The 26,335-nt window shown below is 47.9% G+C and overlaps 1 protein-coding gene across 1 annotated transcript; it reads left to right on the top strand.

The window, feature by feature from the left end:
* Nucleotides 1–2,846: 2,846 nt before the first annotated feature.
* Nucleotides 2,847–24,990, top strand: LOC141730216 (olfactory receptor 14J1-like). Its single transcript, XM_074547646.1, has 3 exons — nt 2,847–2,933; nt 24,118–24,246; nt 24,457–24,990. The coding sequence occupies exons 1-3, from the start codon at nt 2,847–2,849 to the stop codon at nt 24,988–24,990; spliced, it is 750 nt and encodes a 249-aa protein (XP_074403747.1).
* The last annotated feature ends 1,345 nt before the right edge of the window (nt 24,991–26,335 follow it).

Genomic DNA, 26,335 nt, shown 5'->3' with positions numbered 1-26,335 from the left:
TTGGGCTTTGCCAGCCTCGTTGTGCCAGCTGCCCTGTCCCTGAGGGCCGGAGGGACTGCAGAGGCTGGAGCCTTCCTTAGCTGGGAGAGGGGCAACTTTGAGCTCAGCCTGCTCATAAACAGGTCAGGCTCCTGATGCTGAAAGCCCCTTCGGGATCAGTTATAGCATGAGCTGCTCTGCTTTACAAATGGAAATAAATTCCTTTGGCAAATTGCTGAAAGGTGGGGAAGATGTTCTTCTCTCCTGGGAATGCATCTCCCCATGCTTTGTTTCCTGTCAAGAGAACTCTTCAAAGAACTGTACAAAATCAGTCTCTGTGCCAGCCATCTGCACTGCAGGGCTGCCTGTCCTGTTGCTCTTGTGGTTGTGGTTGTTGCTACCCAGCTGACCACAAAGGGCTCAGAGCCCCAGACAGTGGGGCTGCCTTTTGTATGTCCTGGAAGCTGGGATCTCTGCTTTAAAGTCAGCATCCTGCATTTTGTTTCCCTCAGAGAGAATGGTGAACCAGGAAAATCCCTTTAGGATATACACCGAAATGGAACACATTGGCAGCGGGTGAGTCCAACCGCAGTTACTCCTGCACAGCCATGCACCAGGTGTTTTTCTGGTGGAATGTCTATCCAGTGTGAAGTCAGGCCAGCTGCAACCATGTTCACACTCTGGGGATAGATGACCCCATCTCTCAGTGCTGCTCAGAATTTGTGAGTGTGCTCAGAAGGCATTGTCAGTGACATCTCCATGCTGCCAAGGTCTTGCCTGCATCAAGGAACAGGACCTGGAAGATCTCCTTGTGTCTCAAGTGTGGGACAGCTCTGTGTTAATTTCCTTAGCATTTTTGTATGTCTCAAAATCATACTCCTCCATTAATGAGAAAAGAAGAAACTTGCTTGCCTGAAAGAGGAACCTACCCTCTATCAAAGCTGTGTGAGATAACAGTTCCCAAGAACATTTCTTTTCCCTGCTTTGCAGAAGGAAATACTCTGTGGTCAGGATAGTACCCACACAGTTTAGAAAGTGAAACCCAAGAGGAAAGACTAAACTCCCTTTAGAAGTTGAACCCCAGTGCTTCAGGAACAGGCCCAGTGCCCATGCACTTGAGAGGAAAATGCATCATCTGCCTTCTGGCAGAGCCCTCCTGCCTCCTGCAGGTTTTTGACACTTCCAGCAGAGATCTCCTGTGTGGGCTGGCTTTCACTCTAGGAGCTAAACAGCTTCTTCTTTCTCTGCTTCTGTTTTGTTTCTAGGGGTTTTGGACAAGTGGTCAGAGCACTCAACAATGCCACAGGAGGAGAGGTAAATGTCAACAAGCCCCACAGACTCTGCTGCACATGAGGGCTTTCCCCTCTGGTGTGAGCTGTGGCTGCAGCTCTGGGCAGAGCTGTGCTGAAAAGGCACAAGAAGCACAGACTGGTGCCAGCCTGCAAAATACATTTGGGAGTTTGTCGTCCTCAGCTGCCAGAAGGAAGGCACGGAGGCAGCGATTCCTTTCAGAGAAGGACGCGCTCATTTGCTCTCCGTTGCTAAAACCAAGGTGGTGCCTTAGAGCACCTCACTGATCTTTGGGGATACAGCTTCAGAGTCCTGGATTCTCATTTCTGGCTGCCAGCAAATCCATCTGAAATTTACTGGTAGCTCCTTAGCCACCTGCAGTGCTGCAGTGGGAAATGCACATAGGGAGAGATCTGCAAGGCGTCTCTAAAAGCCCTAAGCCATGCCCATAGTCCAAGATGTATGCACAGCGTATTAAGGCATGGATTACTTCTTCTGAATCCCAAACAAAGCAGCAGAGAGTGTGGTCAGTGGTTTGTGGCTGATAGCTGAGACACCACTGTTACCAAGTGGACAAGGAAAAACGTCAGTGGCCCCACGTGTCTGGTAACTGTCCCACAAGGGAGCAGAGAACTGGGCTGTTGGAATGTCAGTTCCTAATTATTGCAGCGCCTAATCACAAGGCAGTTTGGCACAGCTCAGCTGTGTCATTGCAAAATCACTTGCTCCATGTGCGTTGTGGTCTCGTGCCACCAACTTCTCCAGTTAATGATTTTCAATGTCATTTTAGGTGGCCATAAAGAAAATACATCTTCAAGGACTAAGAACGAAGGAACTAACTGTTAATGAAATCATGATCATGAAGAAGTGTAGGAGTCCCAGTGTTGTGAATTATTTAGACAGGTGAGAGGTCATGGTCTTATCCCATCAATGGGCATTTACATACAGCAAACATGAGAGGTTAAAAACCCACTTTGGTCAGTGGCAGAAAGTAGAGCTGTTAATTTTTATTTATTCATATGTTTTACTCATCTCCAATGGATGAGAGGAGAGTGCATCTTGTCTGCGTGAGTTTTCCCTGCCACTTGTTGTTTGAAAATTCTTCCAAAATTATTCAAACCTGGATCAGCTGTTTCTTACTAAGTCAACACCCTCAAAGTACACTGCCTCCACATTTTTTTGGGATTGATTTTCTTAAAGTTTCTTAAATGCTGATGAACAATCCTAAAGTGGATTTCTCTTAGATCGTTGCCCCTCTTTGTCACTGCTGTGCATGCCAGGAAGACTAGGTGCTTATTTCCAGGAACACCATGCCTGACAGGTTTTTACCTGGGCTGTTACTAAACTGCATTTTTCACCTGCTGGCCATCTAAGACATCTTATTTTTCACTGCTGTGACTTTCTCCTCCAGACTGCACAGACTGCAGATTGTCTATTCCTTTGATTCTGTCCTAGTCACAAAGGCACCTGGAAACAAGAAACCCAGAAGCAAAACATCAAGGTAGCCATGCATGTTTATCTCCCCGGCCTTGTTTCCTTCTTTCAGCTACCTTCTGGGTGAGGAACTCTGGCTGGTCATGGAGTACATGGATGGAGGCGCCCTGAGTGATGTCATCCACAAGACCTTCCTGTCTGAAGACCACATTGCAGCCATCAGTCGGGAGGTCAGCAATCCCATCTGTGCTTCTGAGGCCTTGGGCAGGACTGTCTGGGAACAGGGGCTCAGAACTGGAGTGATTTCCTGTGCCAAGCTTTGTTTCTGTGTGGCTGGAATGCTATGGGCAAGTAAAAGCATCTCAAGTGAACGGCCTGCCAGTGCCCCTGCACTCACTGTACTCAGTGCCAGTACTCTTATCTCCTGCTGTTGTACTCTCGCTCCACCTCTTGTATTTGCTGTTCCCCATCTTGCCTCGCTAAACTTTTTTCTGTCTTCACTGCATTCCTTGCCTCTAAAAGCAAAGGTGCTGGTGGCAGGATTTGAAACAAAGAGCAAAGAAAAAAGAGAGACTCGTTTCTCTCAGTCCTCAGCTAAGAAGGATAGGAGTGCAGCCAAAATGCTCTTTGCTTCTGAGCCCATCCACTGCAGCAGGAGTCATCCTGGCTGGTTTGCAGGGTACAGTCTAAAAGAGCAGGTGATCTTGCTCTTTCCAAAGCTGACGTGCCTTTCCTCAGAAAGGTCCTGCTCTGCCAGTGTTGGAGCAGCAAGCTCTTCCACTCAGTGGCATTGTGTTCTGCCGTTGCTCCCCATTCCCCTGGAGAGGGAATCTTTTCCATTCTTTGATTCTCTCTCATGTGATGAAATCACATCACTCATTTTTGCCCTCCTGTTTCTGTTTCCTCTCTCAGTGCCTGCAAGGACTGGATTTTCTTCATTCAAACAATGTGATCCATCGAGATGTGAAGAGTGACAACATCCTTCTCAGAACCGATGGCTCTGTCAAGCTGAGTCAGTAGATTCTTGGTCAGGTGCAGCGTTCCAGGGATGTGGGTGTGGGGCTGCTTGCAGTGACAGCCAGCTCCCAAAACTGGTGCTGATGGCAGCACAGGGACACCCGCTGTGAGCTGAGGGCACAGTTGCCACGTGCACAGAGATAGGACAAGGAACAAGAAGTCAAGAGTATTGCTGTCCTGTGTGTGTCCCTTCCAGAGGGAGGGAGCTACAAGTCTAAAGTTTCCAAAGAACAAAAGCCACTGCTGGAGGCAGTGTAAAAAATTGGGGAATTTTTTAATTTGCCATTGCCAGGAGATTGAACAGCAACTTTTCAAACCTCTACTGGGGAATTCTTTTGCTTGCTTTCCTAATTGCACAGAATTCAAATAAAACCAGTATTTTGCTTTCTCCTCAGCTGATTTTGGCCTCTCTACTCAGCTCAACTCTGAGCAGAGCAGACCATGCTTGGTAGTCGGAACTCCTTGGTGGATGGCGCCTGAAGTGGCGACAGGTCAACCATATGGCCCCAAAGTGGACATATGGTCTTTTGGAATTGTGGGCATTGAAATGTTAGAAAAAGAACCTCCTTACTGGGACCAAAGTCATGCCTCGGTAAGCAGCAAATACTCACTGATCCCACTCTCTTTCTCACCTGTCCCATGCCCTGCATGCCATTGGGCAAAATCCCATTGCCATCTGCTGGAACTACTTCCACCAAGGTCCCCTCTAAAAATGTCCCTGCAATACATCAGCATCTGCTGTAGATTTGGATACATCAGTGGGGGAACTCAAGCCTTACCACATGCAAACAAACTCCATTCTCAGGAAACACTTCCCTTTGGGTTATAAGTGGTTCCAGTTCTTTTGTCTGTGGAGATGGCCCCGGAAAAAGGAAACAAGCATCTTAGAACTTCTGTTATCTTTCCATAAATGAAGGAAGGAAACCCAAACCCAACAAAGTTTCTAAAACTGTAGTCTTTAGAGAGGAACCTAACCCAGTGTGCAGTTTCTTCTCACTGGGAAACATGCCTGAAACCTGGGCATGAGGGTGTAAAGGCCACTGAGTCTCTTCTGCTTCTTGTGCAGTGCTGCTGCACTGCATTTAGTGACCGTGTTTCTTTCACAGCCCAAGGCATGTTCTCTGTGTCACCAAGCCAGAGCCTGGTGATGTGGAGAGCCTGCCAAAACCTCCTGTTTGTTTCCTGGAACTTTCTGGGATAGGCCTACCACTAATGCATTGACTTGAGTAGCCAAATGAGCAGAGGGTGACCATAGGGATGGCACCTCTCCTTCTTCTGACCATGACAATTTTTCTTTTGCTGCAAAATGGGAAGCTGCAATTTTCAGACTGCTGAGAGACAGGGCTGCAGGTGGCACCTTTGTGCCCAACCAGACATTTCCATCCCAATACACTTGTGCAGGCATCCTAATGTGGCTGTGTTGAAGATGAGTTTGTAAATCTTTATTTCCTTACCTGGGGACTACCTAATGCATTTTCTTTCTTTTCTTCCAATTCCCATTGTTTTCAAGAACAGCAGAAAAAGCTTGATGAGTTTTGTTCTAAGGCACGTCTGCTTAAAGGACCAACAGGCACAGCAGAAATGCCTTTCATGTACTAACCCTTGAAATTAGTTAGTATAGCAAAGTCCCTCTTCCAAAAAGCCTCTCAAGCTGGTATGAATCCTCAGAGAAGCAAACGTGCTTTTGCTGATGTAGTTCCCACTAACTAGGTCAGTCAGTGAAATCAGCTGCCAAGGCAAGATCTGCGGGATGCTGGAAAAGCTGTGGTTGTATCAGGGTTTGGGTTTTTGGTTGGCAAAGGAAAGTCATCTCTGGGTCTCTGTCAGGGCAGTAACTGCTACTGAAGAACAGAGGTTAAACAAAGGGATCTGGGAGAGCCTTAGAGATGTGAAAGCAGCAGGTGGAGCCTCGTGGGTTTTTTTTCTCCAGGCTCGACGACTGATAGCCAAAGTAGGGACCCCAAAACTGCAGCATCCCAAGCTCCTCTCAGCTTTGCTGCGTGACTTCCTGAGCTGCTGCCTGCAGAGAGACGAGGAGCAGCGCTGGTCGGCCAAGGAGCTCCTGCAGGTAAAATGGGAAGGGGCTGCAGGTGAAAAGGAGGCTGAGGGATGGGCTCCTCTTCCACTCAAGTCCAAGGCATCAGATCAGCCCTCTTCTTCCTCACTTCCACTCTTGGTGCTCTTCAAATGAAAATGGTGAGGAATCCTGGACAGGTTAGGCTGGCAGGGCCCTGTAAAGCTCCTCTGGTCCAAGGGTCCTGCAATGAGCAGGGACATCTTCAAAGAGATCAGGTTGCTCAGAGCCCTATGCCACCTGACTTGGAATGGTTGCAGGGATGGGGCACCTTCAAGCTCTTGGGGCAACCTGTGCCAGGCTTGCACCATGCTCCGAGTAAACAAGGTCTTCCTTAGACCTACTCTGACTTGATCCCCATTTTGTTTAAAAATATTCCCCCACATCCTATTGTAACTGGCCCTGTTAAAAAAGATGTCCCCCACTTTCTTCAAAGCCACGCTGAATTCTTGGAAAGGGGCAATAAAGTCTCCCTGGGGCCTGTTCTTCACAAAGCTGAATAACTCCATCTCTCTCTACATTTCCTCAGAGGAGAGGTGCTCTGTTTTCTCTTTCTGTCACCCTCTTCGTTTTTTAATTTGGTGCTGTGTTCACTTTTACCTAATGGCAAAAGAATTGAAGTAGAGCAATGCAGCGTACAGAGACATTAAATGGTGGTGCAGGAACCCAAGGAAGCCAGTCCCAGCTGAGCAGTCAGAGATTTGGCTGTGGGCAGGAGGGGCTGTGGGGGTTCACTCTGAGCCTCTGAGTTGCCCTGGTTTGTGCCCCCCAGCCCACCCTTAGAGGTTTCTGCCACACAAACAGGGCAGCTGGGAGGGACTTGTCCCAGCCCCATCTGCTGCCTGGCACCTTCAAGCAGATGGGAACTGGGCCAGGGTTACTGCCAGGTTGTGTGGCAGAGAGGGAACTGCAGGGCCCAGTGCCCCTGGGCTGGCCCTGCTGGGAAGGAAGGTGCCAACCAGCACACGAGGGGCAGGGCATGGAAAAGCAGACACTGCTCTGTCTCCCTGCGGAAATCAGCACAGTGCCTGTCTTACAAAGAGAGGGACCAATGAGAGGCTTTGGAGTTTCCTGAAAAGAAGAAACTCCAAGGACAGAAAGCACCAATTCTAAAGCACTGGCAGGGCTAAAATCTCAGCAAGATTAAGACACCTATAGAAATCAATGAGTGGGATTCTAGGCCAGGTTTGCCTGTGATGGCAACATCGTGCACATAAAGATGGAGTTTTAGACGGTCCCATTGTTCCTCTTCCTGCATCCTTCTAGGGCCAAGAGAAATCCTGTGAAGCACTGAGCTTGGAAAGTCATGGTTCATTGTTTTTTGTTGATTTGGTTTTTTTCCCTTTGGGCAGCATCCATTTGTAAGATATGCTGAGCCTGCGTCCAGCCTGGTGCCACTGATTGTTTCAGTGAAGAGGAAGGAGACAAAAATGTGACAATCACATCAGGACCATTTATTTATTCCTTAACAGGTTTAGAGTAGGATTGTAGGTTACAACTAGGATTAGGATTATATTAAGGATTAGGATAATAATAAGGATAAGGATAAGGATAAGGATAAGGATAAGGATAAGGATAAGGATAAGGATAAGCATAAGCGTAAGCATAAGCATAAGCATAAGGATAATGATAAGCTTATGAATAAGGATAAAGATAAGGATAAGGATAAGGATAAGGATAAGGATAAGGATAAGGATAAGGATATGGATAAGGATAAGGATAAGCATAACCATAACCATAAGGATAAGGATAAGATTAGGAAAAGGATAAGCATAAGCATAGCCATAAGGATAAGCATATGAATAAGGATAAGGATAAATATAAGGATAAGGATAAGGATAAGGATAAGGATAAGGATAAGGATAAGGATAAGGATAAGGATAAGGATTGAGGTAAGGGTAAGGGTTAGAGTAGGATTGTCTAATAGGACTGCGGAGTAGGACTGAAAATCAATAAAGTTTCTGAAACCACAACTCACCTTGAAGATCCCCTTCCTTCTCACTCTGCGCATAAACTTGAGAATTCCTTCTGAATTGTCTGTTGTTTCTTAAAGGTGGAAAGTGAAACAGTGTCTTTGGCATGGTGTGATGGTGGGGAGGGATATTCTTCATTCATCCTCTGCAGACCAGACTGCCTTTGGAATATGGCCCACTGGTCTGTTTTTGGCCTTCTTTGGTACTTCTATTTGAGGCAGAAAGGGCAATGGCATTTGCAGGCAAAAGCAAAGGAAGAATGGGGCAGCCCAAACATCTTATGCAGATGCAGGCCTTCAGCTGTGACTGGAGATCATTGGGGCTCCTGCCACTTGGACTTGGATCCCTAAATGCAATAATCTCTTTGGCTGGAGGAGAGCCTTGCTCAAGTGAGAAAGCAGAAAGATCAGAGAGGGTGCTCGGGAAGGTCTCCTGTGGTGCAGAGCTGTCAGCGCCTGTGAGGTGAGAGTGGGCCTGGCCTTGCCCGGGCTGGAGCCCCAGCAGAGCCCCGGCAGAGGCCGGAGCAGCCTGAGCCCCGGCAGAGGAGGGCTGGAAGGAGGCCCTTGGAGCTGTAAGAGGCAGCAGCCGGGCCCTGGGTGCCTCTTGCTGGGAGCGGGCGAATCCTCCGCTCTCAGAGCCCAGGTGGCAGCTGGCTGCTGCTGAGGGGAAGCGCAGCCGTGCTGGGCACAGCCCGGCCTGGAGGCATTGGCCGTCTGGAGTGTGCCCAGGAGCAGGGAAAGGCCAAGGGCAGCTGCGGGCCGCTGGGCTGGCTGAGGATTCCTCTTCTTCTGCCGGCTGCCCTGCAACTCCTGGCAAAGCCAGCAGTGTGTGCAGCACTCTGGGCACCGGGGCAGGGAGCCGGGCTGCTCGGCAGGCTGGAGCACAGGGCAGCTCCTTCAGGCCCGGCACTTGTGCCAGCGAAGCGAGGCCAGCGTGAGGCAGGGACAGCTTGGCAGGGCCCATCTGCAGGAGCCAGCGCCTCACGCAGCTCTGGGAGGAAGCGCCTGCAATCCTGCAGTTCTACTCTGAGCCAGAGCAAAGGTGTGAGATGCAGAGTGTTTGGCAGAAATATTCAGGCCCACCAGGCCAGCCTGCTTTGTGCTCTCTGGCACACAGCAAGCGCTGTGCAATGCAGCTCTGAGCTGCTGGGAGAGAGGCAGTAGGGGATGTGCCTGAGGTGAGTCAAGGGGTTAGCTGAAAATGGAATTAGGGTAATTGAAAAGTGAGGATGAGTCGAGGGGCCAGCTGGGAATAGAATTGGGATAGTAGAAGATTGCATATTTTAGTTAAGATTTTAAAAAGAGGTAAGAAGCTAAGTTAAGTAATACAGCTAGCAGAAATCACATACCTTAGGTAAAGAGTACCAAATATATTAGGAACATAAAGCTAGGAGTGATAGGGATAGAGGAAGCATTTGTGAAGAAGCAGAGACCATAGAAATACCTTGCCTTAAGAATAATTGAACAGTTAGGAGAGGCTTGGACCATGAGCAGGTCAAAAGGTCTTGCCAACTGGCCATGAGAGAAGAGTTCACCATGAGGAAGACAGCTTTCTTCCTCCCATACAACCACTCCCTCATTTCAAAATCCCACCAACCCAGTTAAGGGAATACAATTGCGCAGCTGTATAGGATATTCAGCTGATAAAAATATGAAGCAGGCAGGTAATAATTACGTATTATGGGTCCTTAGAAACCTAATGTAAAACCTTTTCTGTAGAAATATAGAGCAGGAGTCTGAAACTCCTTGCACATGTCTTTGGAAACTAGTTCACATGTGTCCAGTGGTGCAATAAATACCCTTTTTTTCAACTATAATTAGTTGAAGAGTCATGTGTCCGTGCTTCAAGGGTTATGCTGGAGTAGTGAACTGATTTGGAAGGCAGCAGAAGAGTTTCAGCAGGCAATTTTTGGAAGAGGAGGAAGCCTCTTGTGACTGAAGGGAAAGCCATTTGGAATGGAGAAATGATCCCAAAGTCCATACAATTGTATCTTTGTGTCTGTCCTGGGTTGACTATGTGATGCTTTTATCCCCAGTCCTCCCATTCTGTTCATGTTGAATAATAATAAGTTTTGTACCTTTAAGAGTGTTCCAGAGAGTGAAGCGGGGGAGAGAAGAAGCACGCAGTTTGTTTTCAGACACTGCACTCACTCCTCCACATTTCTGCTCCTGACTGTGTTGTCTGCAGACAGACAGCGGGGCAGAACTCTTCTTTTGCTTTTTAGTTAGTGTTAGCTAGCTGAGGCAAAGAAGTTCCCTGGATTGTTTTTTTTTTCCATTTTCTTTGGACCTCTTGAAACTGCTCTGGACTGAACACCCAGGAGAGCACCAGCAGCTGCAGCTGTGGCCCACTGGGCTGGGCCTGGCCTGCGACAATTCCAGCACCGGAGGGACTGATCAGAGACTGAGTGAGCTGCTGCTTGAACCCGGGGTTTTCTCAGTTTGTCATCTCTTTTAGAGTGGCAAGGTGTCTCATTGTTTTGATATTGTTTTGGTTTTATTGTTTAATAAACAGGGTTTTTCCACCTTTCTCCAAGGAGGTATTTTTTCCTCCCGGACCTGTTGGGGGGAGGGGCCGATTGGATCTGCTTTTCCCACTGGAGCTCCTTTGGGGGATTCTTCCCCAAAGTTGCTCTGAACCTGGACAAATACATGAATTGGCACCCAATGCGCAGCTGGAAAAGGTGGAAAAAAGCCCTATTAATTGTGTGTTTGTTGTTGTTAAAGCAGTTAGTAGCCATGCTGCTTGGACCCCTGATGTCTCTGGTTGTGAAAGCCTTCGTGTGGCTCTGGGGTCTAGACCTTTTTGAGGTTTCAATACCTTTCTGGTCACTAGAATTATTGTCCATAACACGTAATTTTTACGGTAGAGGGGTACGGATTAGAATAGCTGTTGTGCTGGCCTTGGTGATAATGATTTATAAAGCGTTTACAAAGATACTGGCCTCTGTTTACGATATGTATGGTTTATGGTTTCTTCATCCTACCCTGCATCCCAATTCCAGTAGTACATTTTGGGAATTTATTAATAACTACACTCAGTCTGTTAGAGGAGGAGCCAAGAATGAGACTTTCCAGCCATCCCTTTCCCTCTTCTCCTTTGGATTGTTTATGTCACTTTTTGTGAATTTTCAGTTTCCCCTGAATGTTAAAGAGACCATCTTTCTGGTATTTAATCTGATAAGCTTCCTCTATATGGTCTGCAGCTTCTCTAGAATGAGGGCTGAAATATCCAGAGGAGCTGGTGAGACCCCTGACCCAGAAGCAGATGCAGGTGTGAAAAATCCTGAGTGGGGTGGAGAATGGGAAAATATAGGCCAAACCCTGAAGGAATTTTCTGATTCTGTAGACTGGGATTTTCTACGGGAACAAATTCAGAACGCAGCTGAGGTGGGGAAATACCTAAAAGAAGTGCCATGATGATTCTAAGGAGAAAAGGCTAATTGCAATAAGCTGGGCCCTGGCCTATGCTTATCGCACTTTGTTAGATAGTGTCGGGCAGCAGACAGAGGCAGGGGGGCAGGGAGATAAATCAGCTATCCCAGTCACTCAAGCTGTAGCCAACAGCCCAGGCTTGAAGCCAGCAGCCAAACCAGATAGTGAGCTTAAGCCAGCATCTAAACTTATGGCTGTTGCTACCAGTACTAGAAGTGGGAAACACACGGAAAAAACTAATCAACCAGTGGATGATGATGATGATGGTGATACAGGAGAAGGAACCTCAATACCTCCTGACATAAAATCAGGAGTCAAAGCAGCAGGTGCAAGATCAGACGCAAATATTGAGTCTTATTCCCTGAAGGACCTTCGTGGCCTACGGAAGGATTACACTCGAAGGTCTGATGAATCCATAATTAGTTGGCTGGTCCGTCTCTGGGATGCTGCAGGCAAGGCTACAATTCTGGACGGCACTGAAGCCAGGCATTTGGGATGCCTGTCACAGGATCCTGTCATAGACCAAGGAATGATGACCGGGGCTAACTTTCACAGCCTCTGGGAACAAGTCCTAAGAAGTGTAGCAGAAAGATACCTGTGTGCAGATGATCTCTATATGCAGCAAGCCCAGTGGAAAACCATAGAACAAGGGATTCAGCGCTTGAGAGAAATGGCAGTGGCTTTGATTGTCTTCTCAGATGATGGAAACACTGTAAATCCAGACTTGGTACCATGCACATCTGTGATGTGGAGAAAATTTGTACAACTTGGGCCACGAGAATACGCTTCTGCTTTAGCAATAATGAAGCGGGATGATGGTGAGGAGACTGTGCTGGATATGGCAAAGAAGCTCCAAGCATATGCAGACACTGTGAATGGCCCAACACATGCCAGAATAGCAGCGGTGGAAACACATCTGCAAAAACTAGAAGACAAGATAGAGGAGGGTCACAAGAAACTGAGGGAGGAGATTATAGAAAGCCTTCTCCAAATATCAGCAGTACAGATCAGAGGTTCTGGTACCCAATGCAGACGTTCCCCAGATGGCGAGAGAAGGTACATCCCACGAGCTGAGCTGTGGTTCTACCTGCGTGATTGTGGAGAAGACATGGGGAGATGGCATAGAAAACCTACCGCTGCTCTGGCACAACGGGTGCGACAACTGAAGACTCAGAGAGGAAGTTCCAAAAGGGAAGCAGCTCCAGTGGCCAGTAACCGAACTGTCACATATGATGATAATGACAATATTTTTGATCCCCTTGAAGGAACCTCCAAGACATATGCCCAGGGAAAGAAGGATAACCAGGTTTACAGGGGCCCTGCTTCTAGCCAGGTAGAGGCTGGGGAGAACCGTGTTTTTTGGACTGTGTGGATTCGTTGACCTGGCACATCTGAACCACAAGAATACAAAGCTTTGGTTGATACTGGTGCACAATGTACATTAATCCCATCGAGACATGTGGGGACAGAGTCTGTTTCTATTGCTGGTGTGACAGGGGGATCACAGGATTTTACTTTGGTGGAAGCTGATGTGAGCCTGACTGGAAATGAGTGGAAGAAACACTCTATTGTGACTGGCCCAGAGGCCCCATGTATTTTGGGCAGAGACTACCTTCGAAGTGGGTACTTCAAAGACCCAAAGGGACTCAGATGGGCATTTGGAATAGCTGCTGTAGAGACAGAAGGTGTCAAGTAGTTGAACAGCTTGCCTGGACTGTCAGAAAGCCCATCTGCAGTAGGTCTCCTGAAGGTGGAAGACCAACGAGTGCCAATTGCCACCTCAACAGTGCACCGCCGACAGTACCGAACGAATCGAGATGTTGTGATCCCCATCCACAAAATGATCCGTGAGCTGGAGAGCCAAGGGGTGGTCAGCAAGACCCACTCACCCTTCAACAGCCCCATTTGGCCTGTGCGAAAATCTGAAGGAGAATGGAGATTGACTGTGGACTATCGTGCATTGAATGAAGTGACTCCACCACTGAGTGCTGCCGTGCCGGACATATTAGAGCTCCAGTATGAGCTTGAGTCCAAGGCAGCAAGGTGATACGCCACTATAGACATTGCCAATGCATTTTTCTCCATTCCTCTGGCAGCAGAATGCAGGCCTCAGTTTGCCTTCACATGGAGGGGAGTGCAGTACACCTGGAACCGACTGCCCCAGGGGTGGAAGCACAGCCCCACCATCTGCCATGGACTGATCCAGACTGCACTAGAAAGGGGTGAGGCTCCAGAACATCTGCAGTATATTGATGATATCATTATGTGGGGGAACACATGAGCGGAAGTGTTACAGAAAGAAGAGAAAATCATCCAAATCCTCCTGGAATCTGGTTTCGTCATCAAAAAGAGCAAAGTTAAGAGACCAGCTCATGAGATCTAGTTCCTGGGAGTGAAGTGGCAAGATGGACAGCAGCAGATTCCTACAGATGTCATCAACAAGATAACAGCAATGTCTCCACCATCCAGCAAGAACGAGACACAAGATTTCTTGGGTGCCATAGGCTTTTGGAGGATGCACATTCCCAAATAGTCAGATCATGAGCCCTCTTTACCTGGTCACCCGCAAGAAGAACAAGTTCCACTGGGGCCCTGAGCAGCAACAGGCCTTTGTCCAGATCAAGCAGGAGATTGCTCATGCTGTAGCCCTTGGCCCAGTCAGGACAGGACCAGAGGTGAAGAACGTGCTCTACTCTGCAGCCGGGAACCATGGCTTGTCCTGGAGCCTTTGACAGAAGGTGCCTGGGGAGACTCGAGGCCGACCACTGGGATTTTGGAGTTGAAGCTACAGAGGCTCTGAAGCCAACTACACTCCCACGCAAAAGGAAATCTTGGCTGCCTATGAAGGAGTCCAAGCTGCCTCAGAAGTGATTGGTACAGAAACACAACTCCTCCTGGCACCCCGACTACCAGTGCTGGGGTGGATGTTCAAAGGAAAGGTTCCCACCACCCACCATGCCACTGATGCTACATGGAGCAAGTGGATTGCCCTCATCACACAGTGTTCCTGTACTGGAAACCTGAATTGCCCTGGGATTTTGGAAATAATTACAAACTGGCTGGAAGGTGAAAACTTTGGTCTCACTGATGAAGAGGAAGAGGAACCAGTGACACATGCTGAAGAAGCTCCACCATACAACCAACTACCACCAGAACCACAAAACGCTCTTTTCACTGACACTTCCTGTCGCATTGTAGGGATGAAACAAAAGTGAAAAGCAGCTGAATGGAGCCCCACATATCAGGTTGCCCAAGCTACCAAAGGAGAAGGTGGATGAAATCAACTTGCTGAACTCAAGGCTGTTCAGCTGGCCCTGGACATTGCTGAAAGACAGAAGTGGCCAAAGCTCTACACCGATTCCTGGATGATAGCCAATGCTCTGTGGGGATGGCTGGAAAGGTGGAAAGAGGCCAACTGGCAGCGTAGAGGAAAGCCAGTCTGGACTGCTGATGAGTGGAAAGACATTGATATCAGGGTAGGGAGACTACCTGTGAAAGTCCACCATGTAGATGCTCATGTCCCCAAGAGTAGAGCTAATGAGGAACACTGAAACAACGAGCAGGTAGATCAGGCTGCAAAGACAGAGATGTCAAAGATAGACCTAGACTGGGAACAAAAGGGAGAGTTATTCCTAGCTCAATGGGTCCATGATGCCTCAGGTCATCAGGGCAGAGATGCCACCTATAGGTGGGCACAAGACCAAGGGGTGGATTTAGCCATGGACAGTATTTCTCAGGTTATCCATGACTGTGAGATGTGTGCTGCCATCAAGCAGGCCAAGTGGGTGAAGCCCTCTAGTACGGTGGTCCAAGTACAAGTATGGGGACGCCTGGCAGATTGACTCCATCACACTGCCCCAGACACGCCAGGGCAAGCACTTCGTACTGATATGGTGGAAGCCAGCACTGGATGATTGGAGACCTACCCTATGCCTCACACCACTGTCCAGAACACCATCTTGGGCCTGGAAAAGCAAATCCTGTGGAGACATGGCACTCCTGAGAGAATTGAGTCAGACAATGGGACCCATTTCAAGAATGGCCTTATCAACACCTGGTCCAGAGAACATGGTATTGAATGGATTTATCATATCCCCTATCATGCACTAGCTGCCAAGAAAGTTGAATGGTGCCATGGACTACTTAAGACTACCCTGAAGGCCCTGGGCAGGGGAACCTTCAGAAATTGGGAAATGAACTTAGCAAAGGCCACCTGGGTGGTCAACACCAGAGGGTCCATCAGTCAAGCTGGTCTTGCCCAGTCTGAACCCTTGCACACAGCAGATGGAGATAAAGTCCCTGTGGTTCATATGAAAGGTATTTTAGGAAAGACTATTTGGATTAATCCCACCTCAGGCAAAGACAAACCCATCCGTGGAATTGTTTTTGCTCAAAGACCTGGTTACACTTGGTGGGTAATGCAGAAAGATGGAGAAAGATGTTGTGTACCACAGGGAAACCTAGTCTTAAATGAGAACTGTGTGTAAGGTTTCATTGTGATGTAGATGGAAATAAAATAAGGCTCTGTGAATTGGGCAGTTTTTCTTTATCTCTTCTATAAACCAATCTTCCCTCTGGGGAGACATCTGATGTTAATGGGCTATTGAGTGTCACTGCATGACTGATAAAATTGCATCATCCCATTGTGAGATGCTCTGCCCAGAGGGAGGAGCCAAGCATTCCACCCTGGATATAATCTGAGATTTTGGGACACCAGAACAGCCTTTCCACCAGATTCCTAGAGGCCCATCTGCCCCTTCCACTGTATTCCCTGAGGAGCAGCAGCCTTTTCCACTGGATTCCTAGAGGAGCAGCTGCCTTTTCCACTGGATTCCCAGAGGAAGACCAGGCCCATCTACACCACCACTGGATCTTCTGAGGAAGACTACAACCTTCTACAGGATCACTGCTCTAACAGAACCACATTTTCTGTAGAAAGACTGCAGGAGGACTGCAGCCACCATTTCAATTGGACTGCTACCAACACCCTGACCCACAGTGTGTCAGGTTGTATTCCGACTCTGTCAGTGTTGTTTTCTATTACTGCATTGTTTATTTTTTCTTTCTTCCCTAATAAAGAAATGTTATGCCTGCTCCCACATCTGTGCCTGAGAGCCCCCTTAATTTCAAAATTACAACAATTCAGAGGGAGGGGGTTTACATTTCCCATTTCAGGAGTGGCTTCTGCCTTCATTAGAAGACATTTGTCTTTTCAAACATAGACAAGGCGAAGGTTTCAAAGTTATAATACAAATAAAGTTTGAAGGAACAAATAAAATAAGAATTGGGGATGTTCAATTAGTTCCAGAAGCAGGGTGAGATTTATTAGGATGGGATTTACAGGTGCAGTTTGACATTGGAGTGCTCCCAGAGAAAGGGAAAATGGCAGTTAAGCTTCTCTGATTGAGGGAAGAAAATGAGGAGAAAATTCATGAGATGGTGTGGGCAAAACTGAAAAAGTGAGGTAAATTAAACATCAAACCTATAGTATTGAAAATACTTCATGAGAACCATCCAGTTTGGGTACGACAATATCCACTCTCCCTGGAAGGGAGACGAAGACGGCAGCCACTGATTCAGGAACTACTTGGGGACAGGACCTTAGAACCATGTATGTCCCCCCATAATACACCCAGATTACCAGTAAAGAGGTCAGATGGGACTTACAGGCTTGTCCAAGATTTGAGAGAAGTGAACAAAAGAACAGTGAATTGATACCCAGTAGTGCCTAACCCCTCTACACTACTGAGTAATATCCCCCCAGCACACCAGTGGTTCAGTGTGATAGACCTAAAAGATGCTTTTTGGGTGTGTCCACTGGCAGAGGAAAGTGGGATATATTTGCTTTTGAATGGGAGGACCCTGATTCCAGGAGGAAGCAACAGCTTCGGTGGACTGGGTTAACCCAAGGGTTTTCCGAATCCCCAAACCTGTTTGGTTAAGCCTTGGGAGAAGTAACACAACTCTTCTCCATTACATCTGAGATAAGCTCATCCGATATGTAAATTGTTTGCTTTTCTCAGGACAGGAAGAAAAAGACTTTTGGGAATCCACTATAGTGTTGTTAAATTTTCTGGGGAACCAAGGACCTTGGGTATCAAAAGGGAATCTTCAATTTGTAGAGATCAAAGTAAAATACCTAGGACATGTGATTTGTCAATGGAGCTGGCAGCTGAACCCTGAGAGAATTACGGGGATAGCCTCACACTCACAGCCAAAAACTAAGAGGGAAGTCAGAAGGTTTTTAGGCCTCTTGGGATATTGTGGGCTATGGATTGAAGGATACACACAGGCCATCCAGTTCTTGTATAAAAACTTAGTTGAAGAAGAGATTAGGTGGGAAAAGGACGATGAACAAAAGTTTGAAGTTTTGAAGCAAAAATTAGTCAGGCACTGAGTCTTCCTGCCTTAGACAAACCCTTCTATCTGTTTGTGCATATAGAAAAAGGGATAGCACATGGACTGTTAGCCCAGGACTGGGGAGAATCTGGAAAACCAGTGGCCTATTTATCAAAATTACTAGACCCTGTCAGCCAGGTGTGGCCAATCTGCATTCAGGTGGTGGCAACGACCTCCCTACTCCTAGCAGAAAGCAAAACATTAACCTTTTGGGGGAAAATTGAAGATATATATCCCAAACTCAGTAAGGAGTATCTTGAGCCAAAAGGCTGAGAAATGGCTCACTGATTCTCAAGTGCTAAAGTATGAAGCCATCATAATACATAATGGTTTAGAGCTAATTGTGAGTAATCAACTCAACCCTGTCCAGTTCTTGTATGGAGAACCAGGTGAGGAACTAATACATAATTTCCTAGAGGTTATAAACTATCAAACTAAAGTAAGAGAGGACCTGACAGATCAACCACTCCAAGGTGGAAAACAATTGTATATCAATGGATCTTCACGGGTAATAAAGGGGCACAGGGTATCGGTGTACGCTATAGTGCATGAAGGGTTGGTAGCCAAAGAAAAGAGAAAGTTACCTTCCAACTGGTCAGCACAAGTGTGTGAGTTGTATGCCCTAAAATGAACTCTGGAAATATTAGCCCAGAAAAGGGGAAAAATATATACAGGACTGAAAATACGCTTTTGGAGTAGAGCATGGCTTTGGAAAAATTTGGGAAAGGGGGGGCTATTAAATTCAAAGGGAAAGAGACTGATTCATGAAAAAAACTATTTTAGAAGAGTAAGAAACCTTAAAATTACCAGAGGTGGTAGCAGTGGTGTATGTTAAAGGGCATCAAATAAAGGGTGACTCAGGAGGTGCAAGAGAAGAATTTAGCTGATTTAGAAGTTAAAAATGCAACTGAATCAGAGACAGAAAAACTAATAATAGTATTAACACCCATGAGAGAAATGCAAAAAGTCCCGGTATTCAGTGGGAAAGAAGAGGAAGAACTCCTTAAAATAGGAGCCAAGAAAGATAACAAAGGGAAGTGGAGATTAGCAGATGGGAGGCAAATGTTGAATAAACTTTAGCCAATAAAATGCTAGAAGGCATACATGGAACAACACATTGGGATGCACAAGTGCTAAGTGATCAATTCCTAAGGGAATGGGGCTGCATGGGAATTTTCAGAATAGCTAAGCATCTGAACAATGTGTGATATGTCAACAAGTCAATAAGAAAATCATGAAGAAAACACCCAGGGGAGGGCGAGAACTACCCTTATGGCCCTTCCAAAACATCCAAGTAGACTTTACTGAGCTTTCCCAGGTACAACGGTGGAAATTTTGGCCAGTGATAGTAGAAGAGGTGACTCATTGGGTAGAGGTGGTACCCACTGTGAAAGCCAATGCCAATGTTGTGAGTAAAACACTTCTAGAATCAATCATTCCCCAATATGGGATGGCAAACAGGATTGATTCAGACTGGAGAACTCATTTCACATTGAATATATTGCAGAAAATTGTTCAGGCCCTGGGAGTAAAATGGGAATTACAACTCCATGGCATCCACAGAGTACTGCTCATGTTGAGAGAATGAATCAAACTCTTAAAAGAACTCTAGTTAAGCTAATGATAGAAACCAAAATGTCATGAATAAAAAGTCTCCCTTTGGCCTTATTAAGAATTAGAACCCAACCCCAGTTAGATCTGGGGGTGTCACCCTATGAAATGATGTTTGGGTTACCCTTCCTGACCTCACCCCAAAAGGTTCCCACCTGTGAGGGAAGGGAAGCCAATGCCAAGAAATAAGTTTTGTCTATAGCACAAACCTTAGAAGGGCTAAGACATAAAGGGGCAATTCCTCAAACTACCACCCTGGATTTCAGAATCCATAATATTATCCCTGGGGATTGGGTGATGATCAAGCCATGGAGAGATCAGCCTCTAACTTCTCAGTGGGAAGGTCCCTTTCAGGTACTGCTCACCACTGAATCAGCCGTGCGAACTGCAGAGCAGGGATGGACTCATGGCAACAGAGTCAAAGGCCCAGTAGGAGAACCCAAAGAGTGGACTGTAACATCAGGCTGGGTGAAACAAGATTGACTCTCAAGCAGAGACTGAGAGACAACCAGAAAAACACCAAGACGCCCAAAAAGTGGAGTCAAGCTTCCACCAACCAGCTCGAGAAATGTCTTCCTGTTTTCATGGGTGAGAAATACCAGCATCTTTTGAGGGGAAGTACACAAGGGACTGTAAAAGGTAATGGGACAGCTTCTTCTAGAAAATAAGACAAAAGGAGGAGGGCAAGATCAGGTTGGCCTCTTTGTTTGCTACCAAGAAAGCTCCATAGCCCTGCTGCAGGCAGCAACCCCATAGGCATGGTAAGGTAGGGACAAAAGGCCATACCAGACCTCTATAATTTCTCAGTTGTCTTTTAATTTTACAGGGATTGGAGGGCAGAACAAAGTTGGCCTCTGTACTCACCCCTAGGATGCACTGACTATGGGTAGCAGCCACATAGGCATGGTAGGTGGGAGTCAAAGCCATACTGGACCTCTGTGATGCCCTTTTGTCCATTCCAAATAAGTGTGTCTAAGGAAAACCTGAGATTTTTTCTCCTGTTCCCACTGTCCTTGCCCACATCAACAGATGCTGGTATGACCCATTCAAGAGAGAGAAAGTTTTTACTTATTTGTTCAAGGAAAATGACTTATAGAAAAAGAAAACAATGTTTGTTATTGATGAGTAACCATATAGTTGGCTCTCACAATTAAGGGGTGAATATTAAGTATATGTCAAGAGACATTTTGTAGATGTATAGTTATCCTCCCCTCCCCCTTGCATTGTTATCACAGCACAGCCTCAGCAGCTGGGGCATTTGGGAGGGTTGGCTTGTTACTATGGCAGCACCTGACCTCCAATCAAGGTGTAAGACAGTGATCTCCACCACTGGACAGTGAAGGAGTCGATTGACAAGACTTTGGGAGGGGCTAGAGGTTTAAAAGACAGAACATCCATTTTGTAGATGAGCACATGTTGACTAAATCCTTTGCTCCTGGTGCTGTATTCTTTTCTTTATTCAGTCTTCTGTGATATTTTGATAAGGTCTTAATGAAGCATTTAAATTTTTGAAAGTAAAAATAGTTTCTCACATGGGGTTGGGGAATGTGATGCAAGGTTGTCCACGCTGGGTCAGCTCTCAAGATACAACTTCACTGACTTGACCAGACCTCCTTAGGAGAGACCCTGGATCAATATCAATCACAGAATACTGCAATCACCTCTTGTATAATAAGAACAGCAATAAAAGACACACTTTAGGATAGGAATACATATTTCTTAGAAGCTCTTCGAAATATTTCTTCATAACTGCAAAAGGAAATCTTTCTGCAGAACTGCAATAGAGCATAGGAAAATCAAGGCAGATTGATGGTTTGTCAGAACATGTGTGATCCTAATGAGCCTTGTGGTGCATTTGGAGCTGTGCCCAGGAACCTCAGGGCCTGAGAGGAGATTGCATAAACATTTCCAGGAGTCACAGTCAGAGGAAACACCCAAAGTGTCACAAAGCATGAATGGGTCTTGCTGAGGTCCATCCCCAACAAAGGCTCCTCATGGACTGCTTCAATGAGAGAATTGATGGCCAGGATGTTACAAAAACCTCTCAGAGATTCAGAGTGTAGAAAGGAAAATCAAAAGTACCTTAAAAACCTTGAGTATCTCAAAGTACTAATGAGCCCCACTAAGTGTCAATACTAAGCTCTCAAGGGACTCGTTAAAGCAGATAATTAGGGCCATGATTACAAAAACCTCTCATAGAGTCTATATCAAAAGGGCAACACCAAATACCTTAAAATATCTGAAGTACCTTGAAGCATTAATGGCCCACTGGGTGTCATTACTGATAAAGGCTCTCAAGGGAATAATTAAAGCAGATTATTAGAGGCTGTGACTGCACAATCTTTCTCATAGAGTATGTATCAAATGGGAAACACCAAATACCTTAAAATAACTGAAGTACCTGGAAGCATTAATGAGTCCCAACTAATGCTGCAAGAGATAGAGAATCTCAAGGGACTAATTACAGCAGATAATTGGAGGCCATGATTGCACAAACCTCTCAGAGACTCCAAGGCAAAAGCCAAACCCAAAGTCCTTTGAAACACCTGCAGTCCCTGCAGGGAGCATTCAGAGGCCCAGGGCCACTGCAGAGCAAGGCTCCCCAGGGACTCCTTCCAGCAGATCCTTGAGGCCACTGGGATGTGGGCTACGGGGGGATGCTGAGGGCAGGACAAGGGGCTGACAGTGCCCAGCCTGGCTGTGGCTGGGCCAGGAGGCCCCAGGGCCTCAGGACAAGGTGTCTCCTCACAGCCCTTGGTGGCACAGACCCTGCTGTGGCCCAGGGCACAAAGACTTGGCTTCTCTTTGTCCCCACCTGTCATCACTGCCTGGGGCCTGGAGACATTTTCTCAGTGGTGTTCCTCGGTGGGACCCATTAAAAGTCCAAGAAACTTTGGAGTTGGATTCTGACTTGGAGTTCTGGAGAGGTTTCTTCAGCTCCCTCTCAGGGACTGATGTTCAGGGCCTGAGCACAAAGCCCCAGAGGCTCATTAAAGTCCTTGTGCTGTGTCTGTGCTGCTGAGCTGGGCTGGGCTCCTGGCACAGAGGCAGCTCCTGGTAACCAAGAAGAGCTTCAAACGCACATTTCTCTTGATGAGCAGCTTTTCTGCCAGCCCAGCAGGGCTGGGGCACTGCCTGCAGCCACCCCGGGCACAGCACAGAGGCACAGAGAGCTTCAATCAGTCAGGGCTGGGAAGGTGCTGAGAAGTGCCTGGGGCAGAATCACTGCCAGCTCTTGGCACAGGAACCTCTGGCTGCAGGACAATGCAGCTGCAGCTCCTGGAGCCATCTCCTAAAGCTGGAACATCCCAATGCCTACAGAACCTGTGAGTACAACCCTGATCATTTCTGGTGTAGGGGAGGTGAAATGCTCTTTAAGCTCTGACATGCTGAGGGGTTCTGCTCAGTCACAGAATATTTACAAGTCAAGGATTTTGATAGCAAATAGGGTATTTCCTAAGACTTTTTATTCAGTTTCCTACTATTGGTGAATGTCAGGAAGGGAGGGTTAAATATTAAAGGTAGTATGAGTTATTAGTTAATATTTTGCCAATGCCTGAGACATATAAACTGTTCCTTTTAGTGATCAATAGGTTCACAGGAGATCCCTAATTTGGTTTTAGCCACTCTGTCCATAGACTGCAACAGCATCATCTTTGCTGGAGCCATCAGGCTCAGTCTGAGCTGTCCTTTCTCCAGACTGCAAACAGAACCTGCCCCCAGCCAGAGCCCTGAAAACAGGCAGGGTTCTGTAGGGCCAAGCAAAGTGCACAGAGATTTGGAGTCTGTGAGTGCTGGCAGGGAGAGATCAGGCACAGGGAAACACCTGCAGGAGGGAAAATCACCAGGAAGAAGAGAGAATATCAGGCAATAAGAGCAAATAAAACACAGAAATGTTGTGGCAGGGAGAGATTAGAAAAGTCCACAGGATCCCCTCCAGTGCAGCCCCTTCCTCTGAACAAGCCCCCTCCCCCCAGTCCCCCAGCCCAGCCTCTGCCCTCAGGGCCGGGGCTCCAAGGCGTGCAGCCCCTCCTGTGCAGGCAGAGCTGCAGCAGAGCCGTGGGGCAGCTCTGCAGCCCCGGGCCCAGTTCCCTCTGCAGAGCACAGGGCTCGGAGCAGCTGCCCAGCACTGGGGGCTCTGGAGGGGGCACAGCTGGCTCAGGGTGATGCTGTCCCCAGTGCCCGGCTCTGGGCAATGCTGTCAGTGCAGCCAGGGAAGGAGCTGCATCTCCCTTCATCCAATGTCTTCATAAGGACACTTGGAAGTCTCCATGAGATTTCAGTCCAGGCTGGGAGCTTCAATCCAGGGTGCAAACCTGTCCTAGAGCATTTCTGAGTTATAAGATTGATGGGGAAAGGCAGAGGTGTTGTGACACTGGAAATGTTTCTGGGTTGTTGAAGGAAGCAGTGTGAGTCGTTGGCTACAAATTTGGAGCTGGGCTGTGGTGGATCCATCTTCTCTAAGAAGTACCTGGGGCATTTTTGAGGAAAACAGGGAAAGCTGATTGAAGTCCACCTGAGAATGGTTAAAGCCAAGAGAAACTCTGAACAGGTCAGAATGCCAGACCATCTCTCCTCACTCTTTTCTCATCACTTTGCCTCACAAAACTTGCTGTTCTTCCTGATTGCAGAAAGAATGTTGAGGGTTTCATATATCCAAGAATACCAGGAGAAACATGGGAGGAGCTCAAATAGAAAACCTCAGAACTCTTAAACACAGAAGCAAGTCTGTGTGTGTAAAAGTGGAGGATGTGTGGGAAATGGCTCTGATTTTGGTTACAGACATCTCCTCTAAATCTTCACTGTCTTTTATACATGAACAGGACTCCATGGCCAGAGAAAGAAAATGTCCAACAGCAGCTCCATCAGGCACTTCCTCCTGCTGGCACTGGCAGACACGCGGCAGCTGCAGCTCCTGCACTTCTGCCTCTTGCTGGGCATCTCCCTGGCTGCCCTCCTGGGCAACGGCCTCATCATCAGTGCCGTAGCCTGTGACCACCACCTGCACACACCCATGTTCTTCTTCCTGCTCAACCTGGCCCTCGCTGACCTGGGCATGATCTGCACCACTGTCCCCAAAGCCATGCACAATTCCCTATGGGACACCAAGAACATCTCCTACACTGGATGTGCTGCTCAGCTATTTTTCTTTATGTTCTTCATCTCAGCAGAGCTTTTCCTCCTGACCATCATGTGCTACGACCGCTACGTGTCCATCTGCAAACCCCTGCACTACGAGACCCTCCTGGGCAGCAGAGCTTGTGCCCACATGGCAGCAGCTGCCTGGGCCTGTGCCTTTCTCAATGCTCTCATGCACATGGCCAGTACATTTTCTCTACCTATTTGCCATGGCAATGCCCTGGGCCAGTTCTTCTGTGAAATCCCAGAGATTCTCAAGCTCTCCTGTTCACACTCAAACCTCAGGGAACTTGGGCTCATTGCTATTAGTTCCTCTTCAGCATTAGGCTGTTTTGTGTTCATTGTTTTCTCCTATGTGCAGATCTTCAGGGCTGTGCTGAGGATTCCCTCTGAGCAGGGACAGCACAAAGCTTTTTCCACCTGCCTCCCTCACCTTGCTGTGGTCTCCCTGTTCATCACCACTGTTATTTTTGCTCACATGAAGCCCCTCTCCCTGTCCTCCCAATCCCTGGATCTGGCCCTGTCAGTTCTGTACTCGGTGGTGCCTCCAGCCCTGAACTCCCTCATCTACAGCCTCAGGAACAAGGAGCTCAAGGCTGTAGTATGGAGACTGATGACTGGATGGTTTCAAGAACATTAAACTGCTGACTAATTTCTACAAATCACTTCTAATAAAGTAATTTTTGATACTTCTTGGTTCCATTTTGAAGGTTCTTTCCCTTTGTTTTACTTTTTTCATATTGTCCACAAATAAATGTCATTGTTTGTACCATTTCTCATTTTGTTTCTCTTCACCTTCCTTGTGGCCACAGACTGTGTCAATGAGGGGCTGCACTCTTGGTGCATGTAAAGGAACTAAAGAATCTCCCAGCAGAGTTTCCTGTAGAGATGCCCTTTTGTTTCCTTCTCTGAAGCTGCAGCAGCAATGTCTGTGTGCAGAGCTGGGGGCAGATCAGTGCTGGCCCAGCAGCTGTGCCCAGCAGCAGCAGCATTTGGTGTTGCCAGTGCTGCTGCCGTATCCCTGCCCCGCTGCCCTGGTGGCCCTGGTGTTGCTGCAGGGCCTGAGTGCTCTCAGGGCCGGGCACAGCCCTGGGGGTGGCAGTGCCGGGGCTGCAGCAGGGACAGGCAGGGATGGGGCAGCGCTGACGCCTCAGCCCAGGGCCTGGGGGCTCCAGGCTCCTTGCCCAGGCTCTCTCAAGAACACGGCCAGGCCAATGCTCAGCACAGAAAAGCCCCGTGAGCAGCCCCAGGCTGGCCGTGGGCAGGCTGGGGGCAAACAGCATGGCTGGGGCTCTGCAAGGGCCCTGGGGCAGACGGGAAGGAGCAGCAGAGCAGGGGCTGATCCATCCCCAGTGCGCTGCACAGCCAAGGGCAGCGTCCCAGAGCATCCTCATGCAGCTGCCAACAACATCCCCCCTCTGCAGCCCTGGCCTCTCCCCCAGCTCACACAGGTGCCCCATCCTTGCAGGCACAGACACGGCAGCACTGGCTCAGCAGCCCCTGTTTGCATTGCACACAGCAGGGGGAGCACCCCCATGCTCTTGTGTGGGGACATGAACCTGAGGGAGCAAAAATGTCATCAGTCCCTGGGGCCAGCAAGGGCTGGGGGACACCAGGGAAACCACTCAGCTTTGTCGTGGCCTCTGCAGTCAGCCAGAAAGTTTGTTCCCATCAGCTGGGAGTTTCCTGTCCCACTGCAGACGCTGTTGCTCAGAGACAGGGCTGCCTGGCAGCCACACCCAAACTGCCCTGAGCATTTCCTTGGCTTCACCTTTGCTTTCTTTACTCTTCCCTTGTCCAAATTTCTTCCTCTTGCCCAGCCCTCTTCCCTCCCCTGCCAACAGCACATCCCTGTTTGCCCTTTCCTCTCTGGCCCCACTCCCCATTGCAGTTCCTGACTTGGCCCATGGGAACGTCCCTTGGGCAGCAGGATCATCATAAAAGTGCTGCAGGAATTGTCTGCAGGCTCCTGCAGTGCCTGGTGC

The sequence above is a fragment of the Zonotrichia albicollis genome, chromosome 9, assembly GCF_047830755.1.
Source record: "Zonotrichia albicollis isolate bZonAlb1 chromosome 9, bZonAlb1.hap1, whole genome shotgun sequence".
NCBI lineage: Eukaryota > Metazoa > Chordata > Aves > Passeriformes > Passerellidae > Zonotrichia > Zonotrichia albicollis.
This window is presented reverse-complemented; position numbering and strand designations above follow the sequence as displayed.